This window comes from Myodes glareolus, chromosome 10 (genome assembly GCF_982192425.1).
Source record: "Myodes glareolus chromosome 10, mMyoGla1.1, whole genome shotgun sequence".
NCBI classification, from domain to species: domain Eukaryota; kingdom Metazoa; phylum Chordata; class Mammalia; order Rodentia; family Cricetidae; genus Myodes; species Myodes glareolus.
The window spans coordinates 53,020,118-53,039,343 of NC_142035.1; the positions used below are offsets into that span (position 1 = coordinate 53,020,118).

The following is a 19,226-nucleotide window of genomic DNA, read 5'->3' on the forward strand; positions in this document are numbered from 1 at the left end:
GGTTCTCCTTTTCACCTTGATCTGCTTGGAGGGAGACTATAAAGAGCCAAGTCTCCAACCCAGGCTGGGCCTACTATTTTGTTTAATATCAGGTGCAGTATGCTCCTTTCTGGTGTAACACAGAAAGCCACCATATTGGCATTAAGAATAAGACAAAACAGAAAACCCGTCATAAATTTAGCAGTTTAGCCAACACAAATGTCCGTTTTCCGTAGGTTGATCAGTCAGTTTTCTGTCCACTATAGGCTCCTGTATTTCATGTACAGCATTCATTCACCTCATCCCAAGGTCCTCAAAGATTCCCTGCTCATTATCCTACCGAGTCAAAGTCTAGAGTCTCATCTAATTCACCGGTACAGTTGCCCCAGATCTCATTAAGCCAACCAAATTAGGAATGGCTGAGAAGGAGATACCCTGGGACGAAGTATTCACTCTTTGTGGACCCGAGAAAGTGAAGAAACAAATTGTCTGTTCTTAAAATAGAGCAGTAGAGTAGGCATGGGTGACCAGCTAGAGAAGCCCCGACCTGGAGACGGAGGAAAGTTAGAGCAGTAGAGTAGGCATGGTGACCAGCTAGAGAAGCCCCGACCTGGAGAAGGAGGAAAGTTAGAGCAGTAGAGTAGGCATGGTGACCAGCTAGAGAAGCCCCGACCTGGAGACGGAGGAAAGTTGAAAGCAAAGAGCATCACTGTAGTCGAAGCAGTTTATGAACACGGCCTGGCAAACCCAGGTTCAAAGGTCTGGGAACAGTTGTAGGAGGTACACGTGTCTGTCCTCTGCGTCTTTTTGTTTGTCATAAGATAGGCAGATGGTAGCCTCGGAGTTGAGGTGTTGATAACCATTTTCGTGGAGCCTTTTGCGGAAGCTACAGGTTTCAAAATTCAGCGGCAGTGGGGAACACTTTTGAAAAGCTACTTACACATCTGTTCGGGAGAAAGGAGATACAGATTTGGTGGTGGTGTAAAGCGAATATCTTGCACAAACTGAAGTTGGGACAGACGGCGGCAACCATCCTATGACAGGGTTCAATGTGGGGACAGGAGGATGGTGAAATAGCAGCTTCGTAGTGCGTCACGTTGGTGGCCAGGACAAAATGCAACCTCTGTGAGGGCACCGTTTCCAGAATATTCACAGCAGTGATGGGGGCAGAAGCAGGAGCGAAGCAGTCACCTTAGAATCTGCTCTGTGGTGAGAGCCTGCCACATACTGTTGTCATGCAGATGTCCCCTGACAGAAAAGAAAATAGAACAGCTTCCTGAACGGGCCCACCCCTGGTTCTCTAACTCCAGGTTAATGGCTTTTCCTCCTCTCTCCTCTAGTGGTAGTAAGAACTGAACCCATGGCCTCACACACTAGGCAAGCACCTATTCCTATCTCCTTTTAAGTTATTGAGTTATTAACTTTGAACTCATGCTAGTCCAGGCTGGCCTTAAGCTTGTATCCTCCTACCCTTGTTTCCTTGAGAGCTGGGATTACAGCCTGGTTCTACCAAACCAGCCCACCCAAGACTTCCCCTCCATCAAACAGCCAAGTGCAGTGTGCGGATTGTGGTCCGACCATCGGGTTTTCTTAGAACCCCCAGTCTGACGTTACCCTCTCTTCTAAGAAGTCCTTGGTGGGCTACATACACGTGCTTTTCTCCAGGCAGTTTTGCAGAATAGTGATAGGAAAGAAATCCGTAGCAGAGCAGTTACTTACTGGCTGATCTCAGACAGTAGACTCAGGCTTCCCTACAATTCTAGAACGTGTAAGAAGAAATCCCCACTTCTCCCTCCTCAAGTGTTTGCCAAAGCTCTGGGGAATAATGAGATGCCTGTGGTCTCAACAAAGGCCAGAAACTAGATGTGGGCTTTCTGGTCTTCAGGAGGCAGTGGATACAGCAGGCATCCTGATAGGATCATTACTCGGGCTGCTGAACTTGCTTTCCTTCACGTCTGCGCATGTGTAAGACAGAGCAGCCGTAGTCAGTTGCTGATACTGCCAGGCATACTAGTAGCTAGTGGGTGGGCGCTGAGCGACAGCAGCTCCAGTGAACGTTACTTAGTGTTGGATTTGTTCCTGTTTCTAGTGGGAGATGATGTATTGGCCCTCTTGTCGGCCTACAGTTACTTGCAAAGGAGCTTGCTCCCTTGACCAGCCTTCTCTGGGGCTGCTGGACAGCTTTTCCGTGGCTGCAGGTCAAGGTTTTCCAGGCTCCCAGGACAAAGAAGTGGCTCCCAGAGGTGATGCTTGTTTTCTTATCTGTTTTTTCCCACATATCGTTGCCTGCAGCTTCCAGAATGTCCTATTAAGTTGGTCTGGTCAACACGACTCGGAGCTGGGTGAGAGGGGCCTCCCAGGTCACTCGGGCCCACAGGCAGGACAGCCTCACCAGACCTTGTAGAAGTCAGCAATTGTCACCACTTTTCCCTGGGCCCATATGAGCATTGGGAATAGTTTCTCAAGGCAGTATTCCTTTCTTGGTGTCCCCTACTTTGGGGTACTTTTTCTTTTTGATTGCCTAAAATAATATAGTATATACTCCAACAGGTAGGAACACTGCTTCAGCGGGGACACCCTGCTTTCAATGGCCTTTCATTTACTTATTTATTTTGAAGATTTATTTTATTACTTTTAAGTAGGTGTGTGTGTGTGCGCGCTCACACACATGTGTGTGCGCGAGTGCATGCGCGTGCATGTGTGTGCAGGTGGCCATGGAGTCCAGAAGACAGCATCCCTGGAGTTGAGGTACTCTGAGTTGCCTAACACATCCCAACTCGTCTGAGAGAGCAGTGAATGTTCTTAACGGCCGAGCTATAGCTCTCTAGGACCTCCGGGGGCCTTTTAAGCACGCCGTCCAGTGTTCTTAGGGAGGAAGATACTCCTGGAACATTGCACCAAGACTTCACAGGGTTTAAAGTTATTTCATAAGCCCCCTCCGCTATTCAGTAGCTGCTTGGCATGGACAAGGCCATTACCACTCACAGAGGGCAAGGGATTTTCTCAAGGCAATATGATGTTACTGTGGCATAGGATAAGTAAGGGAGGGATGGGCAGTGAGGAGGAGAAAGCGGAGATGAACCAGAGGAAGGGAGAGCAGTCAGAAGTATCAAGCGGCTTATTTTAGTCTTGCCTCCACCCTGTCTCCCCAGGTCCTGGGCTCATGGGTTCTGATTTAGCAAGGCCACCTTTGCCGAGTGTGGAGGCGCAAACAGAAAGTCAGTAAGGATGGAAAAGAAGGCGCGTGAAGCTACGGAGGACCTTTCCAGAGAAAACCACACACTAACAAAGTCGACAGACAGGATGTTGAAAAGCCACCCTGAGCCTAAGAGCAGAGGAAGCTGAGGTGAGGGGGCTTTCCTCCTGGTCACCTGCACCCAGCTCCTTCAAACCCGCGTTTGGATGCCCCCCCCATCTCACCCCCAGAGTCCAGCCCAGTCCTGAGTACTCAGGAGCTAAAGCAGCCTGTGGTCAGTGGGAAGATGAGGTGGCCCTCTTCCCAGACTCTCTTGGCTGCTGCCTTGGTATTTGAATTCATGAATAGTCTCAGGTACTAGAGCCAAGGCTCACAGAGAAATGCAACCTCAGCTGCTTCCTCCCGGAGAATCTCACCCCACCCCCACCCCGGGTCTCAGCCGGTCCCTCTTCTCAGCTCCTGAATGAACCTGCATTTCCCCTGCCCAGCTGGGGCTCAGGCTTCCTGTGTGCTCAGCCTTCACTGCCGTCTTCCTGGGGCATTTGATGGGCTCAGGAAATTACACCAGACAGAAGATGGAGCGGCAATCAATTAAAAAAAAATACGTTTCTAAGAAAAATTAATCTAGGCTTCGCACAAGAGTTGTTTGTGCACCATATGTATGCCCTAATGTCCGTGGTGCTATATATCTAATTTCTAGCTCTTTTCTCGCCCCTCCTCATCTCAAGATGAAAGGAAATCGATTTTTAATCTTCTGCTTTCCCAGCATACTGACGATCCAGGAGCAAAGATTGCTTTTACTTTTAACCCGTTCTTCAGACACCACCCTCCCTCCGCTCCGCCAGGCTTCGTTTCTCCCGGCTACTAGTTTAGTATATTGGCTGTGCATGACTCATGAAGCTGCAGTCTGATTGGACGAAAACCAAGCAGCACCCCCGCCACCCCACCCCACCCCAACCGGTCAGTCAATTACAGCTATTCTCGGCTCCATTCACAGATTTATTAGCTCTCACACAACGAGGGAAATTCATTCGGCAAAGTTCATTCATAAAAATTTCAACAGCCTGCGTATCATCCGCTCTGCTCAGCGTTCTGCTGTGCACAGGCTCCTAAAGGAGACTGCAGGAGGGTTCGGGAGGGAAGGGCACCCCGAGAAGGGGTGGGCCGGCGGCCGGGAGCTGCACCGAGGATGCCCGGACCTCAAGCAGAAGGAACAATGCGGACCAGCGCCCGTCGCTAGGGCTCCTGGCTGGTGGCCCAGAACCAAGATCCTCCGAGAGAGGGCAGCCGTCATAACCCTAGCCCATACAGAAGGGCCTTTGACTCTTATGTGCTTTTTTTATTTTTCCCTTTGAAATGAGCAATCACGGAACAAATAAAGGGTTAATGGGCCAGTCGCTGCCCCGCCCCGTGGGAGCTGGAGGGAGCAGGTTTGAAAGTTCCTGTGCGCCGAGGGAAGGGGAGTAAATATTTCTGCTAAGGCTAGAGGCGTGGTGGCATTGCTGCCCCAGCCTGGGGACTCCGGGGAGAGGACCGCCTCACCCCCTCCCCAACTCCCCGGGCCTTTGCCAGGGCCGGGAAGAGACTGCAATCAGAGCCGAGGAGGCATCTTCCTGACCTGTTATCCTTGAGAAGTCAGGGACCCGGGCGGGTGACCGCCGGAGCAGAAGTGAAAGGTGGCTGTGCTTGTGGGTCTACCGGACAGTGAAGCAGTTTAGGCTTCGGTGCTCCGTCTCAGCACTTTCAAGGCTATGCGAGAACGCAGCCAGGACAGCCAGGCAGGACTCGCTCTGTATGTAGGATTCTTTGGGCACCTGGGGATGCTTCACAGGGCCAAGTACAGCCGCTTTCGGAACGAGTCCATCACGTCTTTGGATGAAGCGAGTCCAGGAGGCTCGGTTGGAAACAAGGGCTCGTCGCCTCCTGCCTACCCAGCCCTGGCCCCTCACCTGCCGGCTGAAGATGCCTCTGTGCCCACCCAGGAGAGCCCCACCGCGCTGTGCACCTTGATCCCCCGTATGGCAAGCATGAAGCTGGCCAATCCAGTCACTTTTCTGAGTCTGAAAACCTTTTGCCTGGGTACCAAAGAGGTACCCCGGTTGAAACTCCAAGAGAGCCAGGATCAGGCTCCAAGTAGTCCATCTTCCCCAGAGACCAGTCTAAACAGGACTGGGCCTGCTCCTACACCGCATCCGGACCAGGTGGGACCCAGGGCCACCCCCTTGCCTCCTGACGCTTGCCCACTGCCTGGCCCTGGACAATCAACCCCTAGGAGCAGGCAGGACCGGCACTCTCTGCAGCACCTGTTGGGGTCCGGTCTGCACTACTGTGTGAGGGTAAGTCTCTAAGGTCTGCTCCCTGAGCACGGGCAGGGAGGTGCTTGGCTCTCTGCAGGGACGTCATCTTACCTGGCTGGGCTCTAGGCTGCAAGAAGATATACCTACCGTTGTATCTACAGAAGGGAGAATTGTCCTTACAGATTTCCCACAGGGACCTGGCAGGTACCAGAGTCAGACCCTCTTTGCTCCTAGGGCATGAGGAGCTGCTAACAGATAGACAGACATAGTTTCTCACAGAGACAGACAAGATGGCAACTTAAGGTCATCTCTGGTCCAGCGTCAAAGATTTCTCGTGAGATTCATAGTTGAAAGCTAATAGGTTATTCTGACTATTTATTATACTTGAGGTGAATACAGGAGAGATTTCTGTGCTAAGATAGAGGAAGGTGTCAAGGGCCTTGTCTCGGTTTACGTTTTTCTGAATCTGACATTTAACTAGCACTTCTGAAAACCTAGCGAAGTCCCAAGTGTTGTAGCTGGAGCCAGCCTCAGTTGCCTGCACAGGACCGTGGGAGCAAGCGCAGATGCCTGGGACCAGTGGGAATGCATGCTGCTCTTCATGGAGGGTGTAGATGAATTAAGATGAAGAGCGACTTCCAAAGTTTAATCTTGAGTAACACTCAGGGTGCCAGAGACAGAAACAGAGGGAACTAGGAAAGAGGATTCCTAAGTTTGCTTTTGACATGTCAGATTATAACAGTGATATCTAGTGGTGCTGGTATACAGGAGATATCTAGGGGTGCTGGTATACAGGAGGTATCTAGGGGTGCTGGCATACAGGAGGTATCTAGGGGTGCTGGTATACAGGAGATATCTAGGGGTGCTGGTATACAGGAGATATCTAGGGGTGCTGGTATACAGGAGATATCTAGGGGTGCTGGTATACAGGAGATGTCTAGGGGTGCTGGTATACAGGTGATATCTAGGGGTGCTGGTATATCAGCTGTCTGCTCGGCTCAGCATTGAGCTTAAAAAGTCAGAACTGAAGGTAGAAACTGAAGTGTGAGTAACTGCGTTGCAAACTGACCACATGGATCTCAAGGAAAGCTTAATGATGGACGCTGGGAGGAGTGCAAAGAGGACGGGCTCTGGGGACAGCTTGGTACAGCCCCAAAGGAAGATAAGCCCAGCGCCTGCCCTCTCCGGGGAGCAGCACACCCTGGCTAGGCTTGCATGTTTTCGGAAAGTCCACAAGTGCTTTGCGTTGTCAGGCTGTTGGGTGCCAGCCCTTTGTGGTTTGGAGTGATTCCCAAACCTGTGATCTTGGCACCTGCCCGTTGCTTCAGATTTCTATCTGTCCCCCCTTCCTTCTGTCCCGCACCCCCTGCTGGCTCCCCACACCACATACCTGTATAATTTTAAGTGTGAAGAGATGCTGGGTGATGTCCATTTTCCCCAGGAGGTCCCCTTCCCAGGGTCTCTGGGTTTTTCATAGCGGTCTCCTCACAGTGGTAATCACTTACCCCAGGAGGAGTACTGACCCTGTGACCCAGATACATGTCACAATATTGTACCAATAAATATACAAAGCCTAAAATATATTAACGTGTATAGATCCTAACTCGGAAAACAAAAGGATTCTATTTGTTGTGTTATCAGTTAAAATGTCTCTGAGGAAAAGGAATTCCGAAGGAGGAATTTTTCAAGTCAGAAGGAGAATGAGGTCAGGATTCATATCTCCTATTTACCATTCTTAGCTTTCTTCCCCACAGGGCCCCACCTGGGCTGGCCTTCTGTGCCTAAGAACTCTATTGGGATGTGAACCAATTTTTGAAAATGAAGCACCAACCTCTTAATTTTCAGTGAAAATCGTTGTATCAATGAGATGTACCATGACTGCTATACTCTGGTGTATAGGCTCGATATGAAAATGTGAATAAAAGCTTGCTTGGAGTGTTAGATTCAGGTCAAGGGATCAAGGGACATCCTGGATGGCAAGTGGACATGCTGCCAGTGAGGACTTAGGTGCAAACTTTGTAAGTTAAAGGAGCCGCCACGTTCTGCTTCCTTATCCACATGCATGAGCACTACTCCCAGGCACTCATTTGTCTGACTTACACATGTGGTGAACCAATCCCATTTCAGGAACTGCTGTAGAAACCGGACATTGGTCAACAAAATAGACAAACTCTAAGCATCAGAATGGATCCCATCTCTGTGGAGCGTTTAATGAATAGACAGGTCGGTGTCCTGTTTCAAATGTTAGGGATGCTGTGGAGAGTATGGGAACAGGGTCAACAGGAAGGCAGTCCCTTGGGTGGAGATGCTGTATCCTGGGTATGAATCAGCATTATGATGGCATCTCCATTCATTGCAACAGAGACTCCGTTTTTCCATCTACCCTAAGTTAGAGTTGGCTTTGGGTTAAACAACATTTTAAAAAAAATTCTTCTCATGATCTTGAGATGTAGAATTAGTAATGCTATCAATTTTTTTTTTTTGACTCCAAGAATCTATTTGGGGCATGGGGGTTCATGACAAGGTTTCTCTGTGTGACAGCCCTGACTCTCCTGGAACTTGCTTTGTAGACCAGGTTGGCCTTGAACTCACAGAGATCTGCCTGCTTCTGCCTCCCAAGTGCAAGAGCCTATTTTTAAGGAACTTTCGTTTAGCTCAGACTTTGATTCTCTTGGAAGGTTCTCAGGGAAGGTGGGCTAATGACCCATTCTTTGTGAGCTACCAATCCAGGAATGGAACAAGGCTGTAGTCTGATAAAGTACTGGGGTGAGTGGAGTTCTTTACATAGTGTCAAATGGTGACTTTTGTCTTCAAGACAAAGTCTCACTCCTCTGAGGTCTTCCCGAGGCATTCTAGTCTTCGAAAGACACTCATGATGGTCTCTGAGGTGCCCTGCACAATCTGCAGTGAGTGTGAGGACCAAAAGGAGTGAGCCCTGAGCTCTTGAGCATCTCTTGCACCAGCATCTAATGACTCCAGGCATCTGCTTCCCTTCTCTCTCCTTTAAAATATTAGCTTTATTCCCCCGACTCCCAACCCTAACATAATTCAAAGACTAAGGCATAAAGGGGCACCTTGGAGATGTCCCCTAGTGGTCCTAGCTACTGTCCTCTGCAGAAGACTGTTTTCTCTAAATCAGCCTAGACAGTTATGATGTCTGTATATGATAGCTAGTGAGTAGCAGACGGAGGTCCCATCCTGTTTGTCTTACTCTCTCCCCTTCTCTTTTCATTAGCAACCTCCCTCCTGACATATTACCTAGAAACATATTCATGGAGCAAAGTAGATGGCAGGCCACACTGTGCAGGAGAGCTCGCTCCCAGGGTCAGCTCATACACCTGGCCTGGCCGTGCATCTGCGTGACCCTCGACTCCTGCACTTTGCCTGACCTCTCTCAACCATTGCCCCAGGGCTCTGGTGCCACAGCCTGCATGGTTTATGCAACAGAACTTTACTCTAGTTAAGGAGTCAAGAAGCTTCAAATGAAGCCTTAGAAGGACTAGCTCTCTGCCCAGGCTCTGGGAGAGGAATCCTTTCTGCCTCTTGCAGTTTCCAGTGAGTGCCAACAGTTCTTGGTGTTTTGGGGCAACAGGTACACCCCTCTCCTCTCAGTCACTGTATCACACAGCAGTCTGCATGGTGTCCATAGCCAAATCCTCGCCTTCGGGAACAGGAGTAGCTGAATTAAGGCCTGCTCCGATTGGGAGGACTCATCTTCATTACCTGTCTGCTCACATGGGCCTTCTTGTGTTCAGCAGCTGTATATGAATTGAGGGGTTTCTTCCTTACCTTTGTAAATATCACAGCCTGCTTCTTCCCCAGGATGCTCCCTGTCAAAGAATGTGTTTGATTCGCGAGCCAATAAGCTAACACTCTGAATCCTGTTTGTCTGAACTGGATTTAGTCCACAACACTACATGCGAACTCACAGTTCCTTCGTGGGGGAGCCCAGGACTGTGGTTACAGCAAGGCTAGTGCTCCCATCTCCCAGCACCAGCACCCAGTGGCTCTGGGTCTCCCTCCTCCTTAGAAGACTGAGCTAAAGCAGTCACTCCGGCACTAACCAGCTGTATGACTTTGGGTGGGTCACTTTACCCTTGGGTTTCATGTGCCTGTTTAAAACCAGAAGTTGGAACAAAATGCTGTCTTGGAACTTGAGTCCGGGGCTTCCTTTTCATTCATCTGTATTATCAGGATCTCTGTTATTAGAGCTTCCTGGAGAAACTTACTTGTAGCGTCTTGGTGGCCAGTAGAAGGAATGGCTTTAGGGACCCACTGGGTGATCCTTGTCCCTTTCTGTATGGCCCTCGGGTGGCTGCCACCGTTGAGGCAGGAAAGGCATCTTATTCCTGAGTGGAGCTGGTGGGTGTAAAGAGGGTAGGGGTGGAGTATAGGGTGTGTGTATGTGTATGAGTGTGTGTGTATGTGTGTGTATGAGTGTGTGTGTGTGAGAGAGAGAGAGAGAGAGAGAGAGAGAGAGAGAGAGAGAGAACGAGCGAGCGCTGGGCAATGCAATGCATATGTGAAGTGGCTTTTCTGGAGACCCTCACACATCCCTTGACCTCTCCAGTTCTTTTCACCACTGGACAGCAGAGCAAACACAGTGAGAGGGATCAGCGAGTCTTAGCTCTCACAGTTGAGCAGACAGGGGTTCGATTATGAGAAGCGCCTCGCCTCAAACCACACACCCCCTTGGTGGTGAACCCCAGATGCCTGGGTAACACTATTGCTTCCTCAGCTGGTCTTGCTTGTTTCTCCTCGGTCCCTGCATTGTGTGTGCTACTGCAGGTCGGCTCTCCCTGGTCAGGGTGGTGGGCATGCTTTGGAAAGATCAAAATGAAAGCTTTTTTTTTCTTTTGGGAAAGCAGTCTTAAAATAAAGTAGCAGTAAGAAACCAAAAGCGAGTGTGGCAACGTGGCAGGGAGTCTGTGTTAGTCTGCTTCCCATCACTGTAAGAATTATCCAATGTTGCAATATTTTATAGAGAAAAGGGGCTGACTCAATTCACCCCTTTGGAGGCTGCAAGTCCAGGACTGGACGGGCCCATCAGGTGAGAGTCCCTTGACGACATCACAATGGGGCAGATGGCCTCTTGGTGAGAGTGGTGAGAGCGAGGTTATTGGAGAGAAAAGTCTAATGGACTTAGGGTTCAGACTTCCTCTTTTATAGCAGCTCACCTTTGTGGGAACCAATGAGGGTGCCACCGGAGCTTTCCAAGGGAAGGCACCCGAAGACCAAATTCTCTGTCCCCTCCTCCCACCACCTCCCGACAATGCCACACTAAGACCAAGCTTCACTACCTGGATCTTTGGGGACGTATTCAAACCATATCCAAACCTTAGCAGACCCCAGAGAATATAGGCTTTGCCCGTTTCACTCTTGTTTAAGAATCAGTTTGCGGGTGACATGTGTCCATGCTGGAGCAGAGGGACACAGTGTGCTGAGATCCGACGTTTCCTGACTATGACTTCTTCCACTCCATACCACACTATGAGAATGAACCAACTGTGGTTCTCAGCACACGGGCTAGCAGGGGACCTGCATCTTACACATCTTCCACACTCCTTCTGCCCAGCTCCACTCACTCCCGTTGACCAGCTGTACCCAAAGGTGGCTAGGTTTGCACATCTGCCTGTGGCATGGCCATCTGAAGACGTTCCCAACCCCTTTGTCTTTCCTTTTCCATTTTCTACCTGATAGACAAACTGAGATGCCTTTTTGAGTGAACATAATGGGGTTTCTCTCTTTTATGCAGTGGGACAAAGAGTGCTTGGGGACAGAACTGAGGGAGGGACCTTTCCCCCTTCGTGGGAAGAACCTTTGCTGTCTTGTAAATGTGGCAATATCCTGGAACAGGCTGTCCACATTTGACAAAGAGTTCGTGTATCAGCAGTTACTCTGTACATCAGCTGTTTGGGAGCGATAGAAATTTTAAAACAAATTTTGCTTAACCTTGATAAGATTTCTTATGTGGTTAGGAACAGGCGAAAATGGGGGGAAAATGTAAAAACTTTATACAAAACTTGTCTCGTCATGGGAAGGGGTGGACATTCAAAGGTATACTTTGGGGCTAGGTGTGTGTGTGTGTGTGTGTGTGTGTGTGTGTGTGTGTGTGTGACTAAATTTGACCTTGGTACCTCACCATGTCCCTTCCCTTCTCCCTATGGGAACCTTCTTCCTAAGTCTCTGCTGTTCTACTGTGACTTCTCTAAGAATGATCTGGCATCCACTGGTTTGCTTTGAGCCCTCAGAGCAACAGAGTGAAAACCTTCTGCCCTGTCGAGACATTTGCTTATCTTACTAACTTTTCATTGTGGTATTTCCAAAAGTCTTCCAAGGAGCTCCTACATCTTTTAAAAAACATCTTGATTTCTAACCTACATCCTGAACCAGAACCGGGAACCTGCATTTTGCTAAGCCCGCTCTGTGACTCCTATGCACATAAAAATGGAAAATGTTGACTCCGGCGAGTGCTGTGGTTCACAGCCAGGGATGATTTTACTTTTCTCTCAGGCCATTTGGCAATACCTGGAGATATTTTAAGATAAAACTGAGGGGGAAGGAGTTCTTTTGGCCTAAGTGTTTTGATGCAGCCAAACATCTCTCAGTACACAGACAGCTCCCACGAGGAGCCTGGTGAGGGCCGCCTAACCGACCAATAGAGCTGAGTCACTCGGAGAACGCAAGCAAGCCTGGCTGAGGGTCAGGAGCTAATGATGACAGAAGGAATAACCTAGGGGTTCCTAGGACTGCAGTCTGAGCTGCATCACAAATTCTTTCTCCTTTCTTCTGCCCTAAACCCACACATTTTCTGAAATGCACACTTCCCTATTCCACTTCCTTCCCAGCGGTACCCCCACCCCTCAGGTGTCAAACACCATAAACAGCAAGAGCCAGCATGCCCTCATTAGCAGACGATTCTACTGTAACAGGCACACGCCAGGGTAACCGGCATTTAGGGGGCTAGGTTGGTATGTGTGGTGGTCTGATCAAGAATGACCCACAAAAGCTCTAGCGAGACAATCTTGTTGGAGTGGGCGTGGCCTTGTTAAGCCTTTGCCAAGCCCAGGCTCTCTTACTCTCTGCCTGTGGACCAGGATGTAGCTGGCTGTGGCTCCAGTGCCAGGAGTGCTGCCAGGCTCCCACCACGCCCCCACCATGGCGATAACGGACTAACCCTGAGTCGCCTTGGTCACGGTGTCTCTTTAAAGCCATAGAACAGTGACGAAGACGGTATGATGGGGTCATGTCCTTCCATTTTTGGCACCGGCATTTTAATAGGTCAATACTCCCAGAGCTTTAGTAACTAATTTTCAGGCCCCGAACCTACTCCGAGGCTGGAGTAGTGTTGTAGTGAAGAAGAAGACATGAAACAAAAACCTTGAAGACCCATGTGCTATAAGGATGACGTTAGACATTGAACTTTTCTCCAGGCAGTGGTGGCGCATGCCTTTAAACCCAGCACTCGGGAGGCAGAGGGAAGCGGATCTCTGTGAGTTTGAGGCCAGCCTGGTCTATAAGAGTTAGTTTCAAGACAGCCAGGGCTGTTACAGAGAGAAACCCTGTCTTGAAAATGAACAAACAAATAAACAACCCCCCCTCCAAAAAACCCAAAAAAAAAAAAAAAAGAAAGAAAGAAAAAGAAAAAAGAAAACAGAAAAGGAAGAAATTAGACTTTCTCCTCAGCAACTATCTTAGTTAGGGTTCTTATTGCTGTGATGAAACACCAAGACCAAAACAAGTTTATTTGACTTACACTTCCACAATGCTTGTGCATGTGTGTGTGTGTGGTGGTGGTTTGTGTGTGTGTGTGTGTGTGGTGGTTTGTGTGTGTGTGTGTGTGTGGTGGTTTGTGTGTGTGTGTGTGTGTGTGTGTGTGTGTGTTGAGTGGAAGCAGGCTGATTTCTCAGGCTAGTTAGCTGGTCAGCCGTACTAACCAATCAGGCAATTTTAGACTCAGTGAGAGAAGCTGTCTCAAAAAAAAAAAAAAAAAAAAAAAACCAAGACGGAGAACAATACAGGAGGACACTGGACATTGACCTTGGATGTCACCTGCACACATACCACATGTCTCTAAGCCACTCCTCTGTTGCTGGCCATCTAGTTTAGTTCCACGCTGTTGTGCTCTGCGCTCAGTGAGCACGGTGTTTGAGTGTCTCTGTGGTACACTGACTTGCAGCAGTAGCCTACCTGGATCACATGTGAAAGTTAATTTTAGTTCTCGGCGGTGTCTCCATGCTAACTTGTGCAGAGGCAGGACGAGTTTCCCATCCCACGGGCAGTGTGTAGAAAGCGTCCCTTCTGCCCCCACCCTCACCCCCATTTGTTGCTTCCTTTGTGACTGCCATTCTGACTGGAGGGAGATGCACTCTAAATGCAGATTCCGGTGAGGCTGAATATTTGTGAGCCTTTTGTGTTTCATCTTTTGAGACCTATTTCATTAGCTCCTTTAGTATTGAGTTATTTATATTCTTGCTTAGCTTTCTTAGTTTTTGCTATAGACTCGATACTAGCCTCCGGTGACATTTGTAAACAGCAAAGGATTTCTTTCATTCTGTGTGCTGTCCCTTCATGCAGGTGATGGTTTCCTCTGTGGAGCAGAAGCGTTTCTGCTTCATGGGGTCCCGTTTGTCAGTTGTCAGCATTATTTCCTGACCAACTGCAGCCCTGTTCAGGAAGTGCTTTACCAAGCCTAAGTCTTGGAGTGCGTTCCTGTCTGGGAGATCCAGAGTTTTGGCTCTTGAGTGAATGCCTTTGATCTATTTGGAGTTGATTTTGCATGGAGTAGGAGATATGGATCATTCTACATGTGTGTTCCCAGATTTCACACCCTTTAGGCTGAAGATGCTGTCTTTTTCTTCAGTGTATGTTTTTGGCATCTTTGTCAAAACTCAGGTGCCTATATCTGTGTGGGTTCATGTCTGGTTCTAATCCACGGGTTTCTACGCCTGCTTTTGTGTCATTACTGAGTTGTTTTTATTCCAATGGCTCTGCAGACACCTTAAAATCAGCTGTGGCAACACCTCCAGCAACACGCTTTTTGCTCAGAATTGCTTTGGCTATTCTAAAAACTTTTCGGTTCCATAGGAATGTTAAGATTTTTTTTTTTCTGTGAAGAGTGGTTTTGAAATTGTCATGAAGGAAGGCTACTGATTTTACTAGTAATTTTATACCCTGCCACTTTGCTGGAAGTGCTTTTATCAGACCTAAGAGTTTTCTGGTGGAATCTTTATTATCTCTAATGTACAGAATCATACCTGCAGACAAGGAACTGGACGGACCCTGGAGTGGAGGAGGATACCAGTGAAAGACATGGGGACCCCAGCAGGAGAAGAAGCATCGAGAGGGAGATCCTGTTTCAGACAAGTTGAGCTGGGTGTGGCAGAGTCATCCAGATGAGGGGGTGGGGTAATCAGCGGCAGGCAGAAGTATGGAAAACATCTGCCTTGAAGATCAGGGATCAGTCAGACCCGACGACTGTCCCATTAAATGAAGTGTCTGTAGGTGATTTCAAATAACGGTAAAGACTGGAGAGCCTCTTAATGCTGCATAGCAGAAGCCCTTGAGACCGGAAAAGAAAGCGTTACATGTATAATTTCGACACATAGGTGACTTATATAAGCACACACTTGTGCTGTGAAGTCGAGGGCCTTTATTTGAATGCCACATGCAATGATTCATATTCCTTTTCATTATTTCCGAGTGAATTCTGCCCACAGCACCCCATCTGCATTGCGCTTCTTCGTTTCTCTGAAGCGAAAGGGCTCATGCAGACATCTTCACAGCAGGTGAGGGCAGAGCCCACTTCGTGTTTTACTGTATTTTTGAACAGGGTTAGCTACCTCCAGCCTAACATTATTTTTTAAAAGCAACTTGCTACCACGAAGTAGTTCTTACCAAGCTTTTGACCTATTTTCATAGACTTTAAAGAAAAACCAACAATCACACCTTACCAATGTGTGTAATGTCTGTGTAGATTAGATATAGCGATTGCTAAATGAAGATGCGGCACAAACACAGAAGATTCCCAGTGACCCCACAGTTCACAGCCAAAGACATCAGTCTGGTGACACATTTCTGTGTGGGTATAGATACACCAGTGCCCTGCTTGATGCAAAAGGTTGGTCAAGGCAAACCCAGACAGGGAGCTTTATTGTCGTGTTGCGTGTTAGCAGTTCTGCCACGTGATTTGTTGACATGATTCCCAAGGCACCTGCAGCTTTTGTCATGAGGTGTGTTGTCCCACAGCTGTGATCCATGGCTTGCTGAGGGCCGGCCACTTTATTTAGGAGTTGTAAGTTTGCTTTGTATTTAATGCGTTGACCAGACTGTGAACTATTTCTCAGAGGTAGCTTTGCGTCTCCTGGGATGCACTGAATAACTCCAAGCATTTTGTAAACATTAACCAATTTTGGATAAAGTGTATTACAAAGGAGTAATTTGTTCTCAACAGTTTTTGTCATTTGGAGGAAATACTTTTCTCGGGTAGTGTTAGCAATTAGTAATACCATGTAGCGAAGAATTTGTCTTCCCCAGAGACAAGTACTATAATGGTTACCCAAACCCAAATGGTTAGCCCTAAAATAGGTATACAGATGAGAAACACTAAAAAAAAAAAAAAAAAAAAAAAAAAACCAAAAAAACCCCAAAAAACCAAACCAACCAACCAAACAAACAAACAAAAACGCTCTTTAGCAAAAAGCCCAATGTGTGTTTCTTTATGTGCTTGCCAAAACCCGAGCTGCTCCACCCCATCATATGGATAATGATATCTTTGACCCCAGTGCTCCAGCTGTTGGCGTAGACCTCGGGCTCCTAGAAAGGAGATGATGTCTCACTTGGCTAGCAAGAGAAGGGCGACAATGACACTAGCTTTTGTAGGCTTTTGTTTGTTTGTTTGTCTGTCTACTAAGCTTTTCGTTGTCGTGTTTCTCTGAAATGTCAGAGGTGACTGGGGAGGGAGCTGTGTTCTCTGCCAGACTAGGGCCAGTCGGAGCTGTGAGCCGAGAACCTGCAGTCAAGTCAGAGAAAAGCCCTACTTCAGACAACAGCGATTAAAACTTTCATCTTGCCCTTTAAGAACCATCAAGTCTCTAGTGAAAAAGGTCTTCAGTGAACTCTCTGAGGAAGGAGGACCAAGGGGGGCAGAATTCCCCGCCACCACCTGCAGAGAACGGATTAAGAGGCTCTGGTCATTTAGGTGAAGACATTATGAGAGTTATGGATTTCACCAATACAGAGAGTTCCCTCATTTGCTCGGTTAGAAAACTGTTTAAAGGTGGAGGATCGGGGTTACAAGGTTGCCATGAAGCTGTCAGCTTAGGCTCCTTCCACTTTTCTGCATGGCCATCCTTAACACATGGGTTCCTTTCTTGGGTTCTCTCAAGGTTGCAACACTGCTGCTGGCGTGCCCATTGAATTACTAGATAGAAGGGGAAAAGAAGGAAGTAAACAAAATGGTGCACCTTTTGGCTGCACTAGCCACCTTCTAAGCAATTCCCCTTCAAGTCCTACCTACTGACATCCTCATATATTTGTTCATGGTTTTGAGAGAGGAATCTGGCAAATGATTGCTTTAAAACTGGGTACTTCTGAGGGTACACTGGAGTACATTTCTTATATGGAATTCAGAAATGTTGAATGTAAGGTTGGAAGTGTGGCTCGGTGGTGGAGGGCTCGCCTGGCTGGAGGGCTTTCCTGGCTGGAGGGCATAAGGTCCTCGGTTCCATCTGCTGGACCACTCATGCATGTATATGCATGTAGCCTTGCTCTTGTGCATGCACGTGGGCACACACACATTGAAAACACAGAAATGAAGAGCAGGACAGCAGTTACCAGGATGTGGAGGTACAAAGACAGGGAGATAGAGGTCAGAGGATACAAACTTTCAGGTCAACATGATGCCAAGGCCTAAATGGCTAACATTCAACACAGGGCTAGAGTTAGTAATTTCATACTGGATACTGAAAGTTTGCTAAGGGGATAGACTTCAGATGCTCTTACCAAACATACAGAAAGACTGTCCACAAGGGTCATCAGTTAGTCGAGCTGCATTGGTGGCCATCTCAGATGTTCAGTGGGAAGATCAGAGGACTTTCAACGTAGGATACTTCAGAAGAATGTTAAAGGAAATAATTCAGTGAGCAAGCCATCACTGGGGGTCACAGGAATGCCTGGCTTACTCCTGGCATGCTACCGCCTACTCTTCTGGCTTACACCTAGTATGCTATCACCGACTCCTCATGATTCTCATTATTTTCTGCACAAATACCCGTCATCAGGGGTCATAGCTACAGGCTTGGGCTGTAGGTGTTGGGGAAGGAGGGAAACTGCCTGACTTCCACAGGAATCAAGTTTGAGATGAACTCTTCATTCCATAGACTCCCTGAGCTCTCTCTTGGGCCCTAGAGGTGTACTGGGGCATTCCTTTCATGTTAGCCACTCTTTTCACGGCTGTGACAAAACGCCCGGCTTAAGTGACTAAGAGAAGAGGAGCTCATTTGGGATCATGATTGAAAAGGAAGTGTGGCCCAGCCATGGTGGCAGATAGGCAGGGTGGAAGGGCTTAGGAAGCAACAGGTCAACTCACCTCGTGTCCCAGGTTAGGAAGCAGATAGGTTCAGATCACTTCCTCCCTTTGCCTTGAGCCCCGGACTCCAGCCCCTGGAATGCTGTCACCTGAATTGCAGTGGGCGCCCTCACAGCTAAGCCTCTTGGCAAACATGCTCATAGCCAGATGCAGAGGCGTCATGGTCACAGACAAGTGCAGAGGTGTGTGTCTCCTGAAGGATTCTGAATCCAAACAACTTGTCACTGATGACCCAACCACCTCACACCTGTGCTATTGACTGCTTATGCTGGATTGCGTTCCTACAAAGTTGTTTCTCTGTGTCATGGTCAGTAATGATAATGACCCACCTCACACTAAGGAACTTTAAGAGACATGAGAAAGGCAGGGCCTGGTGTCTGGAGGCAGGTGGGTCTCCGTGAGTTCAAGGCCAGCCTGGTCTACCCAGGAAGTTCTGGGCCAGTCCTATGTAGTGATTCTATCTCAAAAAATGACAGTAAAAACAAAACACAAAAACAAAAGCTCCTGAGCACACAACCAAACAAAAGGAGACAGAGAATTTTCTTGTACCCTTTTTTCTCTTCAACTAAAAAAATGCTGGTTTTTCTCTCTCTAAGGAGTACAAGTCATAAAACATACAATTGAATCTAAGGTCCTATTTGAGATTCATTCTGAAGGTACTGATCTAATAATAGAGGGCATTATTTAAGTCTGAATCACCATTGTAGACCTGTCAGGAACTTCCTGTCTATGACAAGTGAACAACTTGACAAACTGCCGTGCTCAGTTAGAGCCTACTGGTGGTGACCTTGTTCAGGTCACTTTCTGCTTTAGGAACAAAGAATTTATGACTCCAAGTGGGTTTTTGTTTATTTGTTTTTAAATCACATTTTTTTATTTCTTTGTGAGTGTTACTATACCCTAGCACACTCGTGAAGGTTAGAGAAGGATCAGCCCTCTCCGTCTGCCATGTGGGTCCTCCAGGAGACTGAACTCAATAGGCTTCAAAGCCTTTATCTGATGAGCCATCTCAGGCCCCATACTGTCTAGTTTTCAAATCCTGCATAGCAAGATTGCCTTGGCTGCAACACCATCATAGTGAGCCTTTGGTCTAATCCTGAAGCACCAACTGTAGCTGCTGAAGGCCTGGGTCCTGCACCACATATCACACAGCTTCAGGACTCAA

At 48.0% G+C, this 19,226-nt stretch overlaps 1 protein-coding gene across 1 annotated transcript in view; it reads left to right on the forward strand.

The window, feature by feature from the left end:
- Positions 1 to 4,123: 4,123 nt before the first annotated feature.
- The window catches only part of Shc4 (SHC adaptor protein 4), a 98,744-nt gene continuing 83,641 nt past the window's right edge, over positions 4,124 to 19,226 (forward strand). Inside the window, exon 1 of the mRNA XM_048459548.3 lies at positions 4,124 to 5,511. Within this exon, the coding sequence (XP_048315505.2) occupies positions 4,927 to 5,511 (585 nt within the window). The 5' untranslated portion in view covers positions 4,124 to 4,926. The remainder of the gene's footprint in view (positions 5,512 to 19,226) is intronic.